This window comes from Palaemon carinicauda, chromosome 36, assembly GCF_036898095.1.
Source record: "Palaemon carinicauda isolate YSFRI2023 chromosome 36, ASM3689809v2, whole genome shotgun sequence".
Lineage (NCBI taxonomy): Eukaryota > Metazoa > Arthropoda > Malacostraca > Decapoda > Palaemonidae > Palaemon > Palaemon carinicauda.
Window position 1 is genome coordinate 39,582,638 of NC_090760.1, and position 6,845 is coordinate 39,589,482.

The 6,845-nt window shown below is 39.7% G+C and overlaps 1 protein-coding gene across 1 annotated transcript; it reads left to right on the forward strand.

The window, feature by feature from the left end:
- Positions 1-1,182: 1,182 nt before the first annotated feature.
- Positions 1,183-4,041, forward strand: LOC137628411 (uncharacterized). Its single transcript, XM_068359566.1, has 2 exons — positions 1,183-2,212; positions 4,022-4,041. Exons 1-2 carry the CDS (start codon positions 1,183-1,185, stop codon positions 4,039-4,041), a joined length of 1,050 nt encoding a protein of 349 aa, XP_068215667.1.
- Positions 4,042-6,845: the final 2,804 nt, after the last annotated feature.

Below are 6,845 nucleotides of genomic sequence, written 5' to 3' on the forward strand. Positions count from 1 at the left end.
GGCCTGTGAATTAAGATTTCGTATGATGATGATGATGATGACGATGTTGATGATGATGATATCGACGACGATGACACCCATGACCCCGAGGAGTTAAGGCCGTTATGGAAATTTAAGACAGTCTTCGGGTTTCATATAGTGGTGTTGTGCCATAAAAGACAGTTGGCTTGTGTGTGGCGACAGTGTTGGTGTCTATGAAATATATATGAACACAGATATTTATTTTGGTGTTGGTGTGCGGTTGATTTAAGTTTTGTTAGGGTTTTTTTTTATTATTTGAATGGTGGTTATTGTATATTTAGTGTGAAGTTCATGATTAGTTGTAAGTGTGATTATTTTGATTGTGAATGGTTCCATGTTAAATATTGTGGTATTAGGAAATATAGTATTAAGGGTATGTTTTGTTTTGTTTGTCCTTTTGTCTAAGAGTCCAGTTTATGATAACGTAAGGGGAAAGTATGTGTTGAGGAGACAATTGCCAGTAAGATTCAAGGGTGTGGGGTTTGTTATTGCAACATCCCGCCACATTATTTTGGCGCCCGAACAGGGACTGCCACGGTGGGATAGGAAGCTGGACTGTTAGACAAAGGACGGAATTAGGATTAAGGTTGATGAAAAATGGAGGAGCAATTAAGGGTTTTGAAGGAGGAATTGCGGCTGAGTAAGGAGCGTGAGGAGAGGTTGCTAGTAGAGAATGAGAGGTTGAACTGGGAGATTGAGGCGATGCAGAAGGAGCTTAGGGAGTTGAAGGGAACTGTAGAGAAAGTGGAAGAATGTTTTGAGATGAGGATGAGAGAGAATGAGGAACGAATGGAGAACCGATTGGAAGCTATGATGGGGCAAGTCAAGGGGATGATGAAAACTATAATGGGTGAAGGTGCAGTCGGAGGAGTGTCCTCAGTTTCGGGTAATGGGTTGATAGTGGATGAGAAGGCTAAGGTTAGTGATAATGGGAAAGGAAGTGATAGTGATAGTAATAGTAATTGTGATAGTGAGATTGTAGATAAGAGAATAAGGCATAGTAAGGATGAACAGAAATGTGATAGGAATCATGAGAAGAAAGGTAAAAGTGATGTGAAGAAAGAGAAGAAAAAGTGTCAGGCTGATAGCAAGGAGGATCGTGAATGGGTGAAAGTGGCGAGTAAGAAAAGGGCTAGGAAGAGTATGATCAAGGATAGGAGTATGACTGTGGAATTAGATTCCTTATATTCTAGCGAGGAAGTAGGAAACAAGAAGGAAGGTAGCAGTGATGATAGCAGTGAGAATGAACGTGATGTGTGTAAGACTGTGTTTATGAGAGAGGTACCTCGGCGTGAAAGGTTCAATGAGCATAGTAGTAGGGATGTATATGAAATTTTCAAGGAGTTTGAGAGGTATTGTCAGATTAAGTATGGTGATAATAAAAGAGTTTGGGCTAGGGAGTTAGGAGAATATTTAACTGGGTATTTGTTGACGATGTATGGAGTGATAATGAGTGTAGGTGACGTTGATTATGAAAGTGTGAAAAAGAGAATAATTGAGCAGGTAAAAAGTATGAAAGGGAGTGTTAGGTATAAGCGTAAGAATGATTTTGATGAAGCACGGATGAATGCAGAAGCGATATCGATGTATGTATATAGGTTGGAAACTTTAGCTAGGAAGAAGTATGGGGATGAAGGTATAAATGAGAATAAGGAGTTACTGAAGAAGTTTTTGGCTACTGTACCCGAGAATGTTGCTGAGTTTGTTGATTTGAAACGGAAGGAAAAAATGAGGTGGACGAAAGAAAGATTGACATGGGATGATATTTTAGAGATAGTTGAGGATTACGAGTTGGATAGATGTATGAAAGAAAGTAAATCTGTGAGTGTAAGAACTGGAATGGAGGAAAGTCTGCCAGAATTTGTTAGTTTTAGAGATGCTGTTATGAGAGGACCGATGAGGGTAGCTGATAGTGTAGTAGATAGGAGTGTTAGGGCGAGTAATGTGGGAATACCTGTAAGGACAAAAGAAGGGTTTAGGCAAGGGAATCAGGTTTGGAGGGATAGGAGTGCTAGTACGCCGCAAGGTAGGTCAGGTAGTTGTATCCGTGAAGAGAAGTGTTATAGATGTGGGAAAGTAGGACATAAGAAGAATGAATGTAGATGGGCTCTAGGTGCTTGTTTTGTATGTGGTGAGGTAGGGCATAGAATTAGCGAGTGCAAGAAAGAGAAAGGGGTAAAATGTTATCGGTGTGGTTTGACTGGGCATATAGCAAGTGGATGTAGGAGTAATCGTACGAATGTGATTTGTGGTAATTGTGGTCAGAATGGGCATTATGCGAGGATGTGTAAAGAGCAGCGTGCTAAATGTTCTGAATGTGGTGCAGATGGGCATGTAGCCAGAGTATGTAGGAAGAAGAGATTAAGTCAGCCAGGATATTCGGGAAACTAGTGTGTAAGAGGGTTCAGCTGGGTGAGTCCTCCTGTGTGTGTGGAAGGAATAGGATCAATGTTTGTGAGAATGGGATGAGTAATTGGTTAGAAATGAGCAAGTATGAATCTAGTATGCATGAGAAGTTAGGGCTGTAAAATAAACAATTAGTGTAAGTTGAATATAGGAAAAAGAGGCGTTTGAAAGTTTTAAGTAAGGATGAAAAAAGGGAAAATTTCATAAGTAAAAGTGAGAATAGAAAAAAGTATGACAAGGGTTTAAATGTACAAGTATGTACGGAAGATAAATGTGTTAATATAAATGAATCATGGTTAAGTATGAATGATACTTATAGTGTGTGTGGCTTTTCCTTAGATGATGTAAAAGAAAGTATGACGAATGCAAGAGTGAGAGATATGAGAATGATAAGTAGTATGAATGAATCTTTTATTAAAGTTGAGAATAGTTTTGATGAAATGGATGAATTGCTGACAGAAATATGTGAGATTTTAGAGCCAGATGAGAACGAGGTAGATGGCATTGTACATGATATATTAGATGATAGGGATTTAAATAGGAATAGATTTCATGTAGCGAATGATTGTGATATGGAAGTAGTGAATGAGAGAGTATATGGGGGCCCAGTTACTCGGAGTAGAGGTCCCGTTCCCGACTGCGACTGGGTAATGGAAAAAATATTGTAAGTTTTGGATGAGACGAATTTGGCAAAGTAAGGGGGGAGGGATGTGGAGGTTTAAGTTTTGTTTTATTTTTCTTTTTTTCTTTTGCCAAATCCAGAGAGAGAGAGAGAGAGAGAGAGGGAGAGAGAGAGAGAGAGAGAGAGAGAGAGAGAGAGAGAGAGAGAGAGAGAGAGAGATTGTGTTAGCAAGCGAAAGTAGTTAGTGTATCGATTGTTTGTGGTGAGAAAGACTGTTGGTTTAAATGAGATTGTTTGTTTATGGTTTTAGTTAGGTTACGACAGTGGTGAATGTTTCAGAGCGAATGCTTTTTGATTTGACTGCTGATAGAGGCGGTTGTGTGTGTGATTGCTGGATTTACTATTTTATTATAATTCTTTATTACCAGCGTGGAAGTGATTGGTTTATATTCTAAGTAAGTAGAGTTTTGTTTATCTTTGCTTGTCGTGATTGTGAATGATAGGAACAATTTATTATTTATCTTTGATTATAGTGCGATAGTTCAGTTAGCTAGGAGTGTTCATAAGTGGTTTTCTTTTTTATTTTGACAGGCCGTGATTCCTCCTTTGGAGAGACCAAAGTTTTTCAGAAAGTGGATTTATTGTTGATGACTTGGCCTGTATTACGATTTTGTTTGGACTGTTTTATTGGATTGCTGAACTGTTGATGACCTAGGCCTGTGAATTAAGATTTCGTATGATGATGATGATGAAGATGATGTTGATGATGATGATATCGACGACGATGACACCCATGACCCCGAGGAGTTAAGGCCGTTATGGAAATTTAAGACAGTCTTCGGGTTTCCTATAGTGGTGTTGTGCCATAAAAGACAGTTGGCTTGTGTGTGGCGACAGTGTTGGTGTCTATAAAATATATATGAACACATATTTATTTGGATGTTGGTGTGCGGTTGATTTAAGTTTTGTTAGGGGTTTTGTTGATTATTTGAATGGTGGTTATTGTATATTTAGTGTGAAGTTTATGATTAGTTGTAAGTGTGATTATTATTTTGATTGTGAATGGTTCCATGTTAAGTATTGTGGTATTAGGAAATATAGTATTAAGGGTATGTTTTGTTTTGTTTGTCCTTTTGTCTAAGAGTCCAGTTTATGATAACATAAGGGGAAAGTATGTGTTGAGGAGACAATTGCCAGTAAGTAAGATTCAAGGGTGTGGGGTTTGTTATTGCAACATCCCGCCACAACCTCAAATCAACCAAGTGATATTGGCCATATTCCATTTGGCAGAAAGGAAGAAATGGCACCTGTCAGCAGTTCACATTCAAGGGTTCCATAATGTGACAGCGGACGCTCTATCCAAGTTTACACCTATAGAGTCAGAAGGGTCCCTTGACGCAGGATCGTTCTCGTTCATCTCAAGTCAAGTCCCAGAGCTGCAGATAGACCTCTTGCGACGAAAGACAACAAGAAAATAGATCGTTACATGCCCCTTTACGAAGATCCATTAGCGGAGGCGGTGGACGCTATGTCCCTGGACTGGAACAGATGGTCCAGTATCTATCTGTTCCCTCCGCACAGCCTCCTTTTGAAGGTCCTCGATAAGCTGAGATCCTTCAAAGGGAAAGCACCAATAGTGGCCCACAAGTGGCCAAATAGCGTGTGGTTCCCTCTGGCATGGGAACTACGACTAAAATTCGTACCGCTACGGGATCCATCCCTGTCTCAGTGAGTACAAAAGTCGACTGTCTTCGCTCCATCACAGAAAACACGGAACCTACATCTCATGATTTTCTCTCCTTAACGATGAGAAAAAGATTCGGTGTTTAAAAGTCAGTTTAGACTTTTGGAGGAAACCAGAAGACATTATGAGGCTTCAGGGAAGAAATAGCTATCCTTTGTCAAGGCGAAGAAACCGAAAGAAATCCTGACAGATTCCTATTTATCATTCTTCATTCACCTTCATGAGCAAGGTTTAGCAGCCAACACAATTCTATTGTTCAAGCCTGCCTTGGCAAGTCAGATATCATATGCCATACAGGTCGACCTTTCTAACGACGTTCTTAATAAACTAGCCCTTCAGCGCTTCCAAAGACCATTTGCTTGGTCATTAGATATGATTCCTCCTTGTGTATAAATAATGAACAATGAGGAATGTGCTTAGAAGGTTCTGAATTTAAGTCATATTTCTGTTTGTACTCGCTTTGGGGGCCAGAGTTAGTGAAATAGTGGCTCTCTCTAGAGAGGAAGGCCACGTCCAGTTCTTGGAGGGAGAACTGAATCTATTTCCAAAACCAACGTTTCTTACCAGGAACAAGCTACCCACCAACAGGTGGGGTCCCTAGAGAATCTGCCCTCCAAAGGAAGATGCATCTCTATATCCAGTGAAGTGCCTAAAGGTCTATCTTCATAGAACTTCAGACTTTATGGAAGGACAGCTGTTCAGAAGAGAAACCCTGGGTTCAAAGTTATCTATAACTAAGGGCGAAATTCACCTGTGTTATTCGCAGAGCGGATCCAGACAGTACACCAGTTAGTCATGATCCAAGGAAAGTTGCCTTCTCCATAAAATTTCTTTAATTTTATGGACTTTGAACATCCTTGTTTGCACACCGGCTGGTAGTCATCCAAGGCGTTCTTTATGCACTATGTGAAGCAAGTGGAGCAACTTATGAGATCTGTGGTAGCAGCAGGTAGAATTCTTTAACCTTCTGTTTTAAGTCTGCGAGGAACAGTGTAATTAATTTGTGACGATTAATTAAGAGGCTGCGCGTGTAGTCACTGTCTGTTACTACACGCATAGCGATGGGCCATGAAAGTGTCCTTACGAACTGTTCCATTGACGTCGGTAATCTATATCATAATACGGACACTTGTGCCAAGCGTTTTTTACGCTAGTGTATATAAACAGTATACAGACTATATCATTATTATTAATAATTCAATTGAAGTGGCAAATCTGTTTCCTAGTAGATGAAACAATATTTTCTGATGACTGTTTTTCTTTATGCTTCAACGCATATCATTCACATTTTATAAATTTTATAAATGTTGATCTGATATGTACGTTTATTAAATTTTAATAAACTAGTTCATAGTGAACCACACTCATTTTATTAGAAATGTACTGAGCATTAAGATTAAAATATGGATAATTTATCATGGTATGTCTTTCAAGACTGTTCCCTGATTCAAGCAAAAGTCCACTCACTCTAACCCTTCCTTGGAAGGGTTGACGTGGTACCCTAACGGGTTGGTGGCAAAAGAGGCAAAATTTGTTCCTTTGCGGATACATCCATTATCCAATAGTTTATAAGAGTAGTCACATTGGGGAAGGTGTCACAAATTCATACTGACATTAGTGACTCTTATACAAACTTTGCTTTATATTGTATAGGGTGAGACCACTATACAAGCTTGTCATTTTGTCATCCATAAATTTTTATGTACTCCTCGAGACTTTTTCCAGAGTCTAGTACGACTCTTCACTGTGGGGATCAGGAAGCACTAACATAGTTCATGCTTAGATGAAATGATGTATGACGGTAACATCATAGGTCTCTAGGTCTAGACGGACCAGGAAAATACTTTCTTGAGAGTACCGCACTGATTGAGAATCCACAGATACAGTAATGCTCTGGTAAACTTCGGCACTGATTGAGAATCCACTGATACAGTAATGCTCTGGTAAACTTCCATCAGGACGACATGGCCTGAGCCCAAAAACGGATTTGGAGCCAAGCGAAAAATCTATTTTTGGGTGAGGTAGCCATGTCGTCCTGATGGACCCGCCCTT

What these genes read in the sequence shown, in the direction of transcription:
- LOC137628411 (XM_068359566.1), top strand. Translation starts at nt 1,183, where the DNA reads ATGACTGTGGAATTAGATTCCTTATATTCTAGCGAGGAAGTAGGAAAC. An exon ending in AGGGGTAAAATGTTATCGGT is followed by an intron (nt 2,213 to 4,021) that starts GTGGTTTGACTG and finishes AAGTTTTGTTAG; the next exon opens with GGGTTTTGTTGATTATTTGA.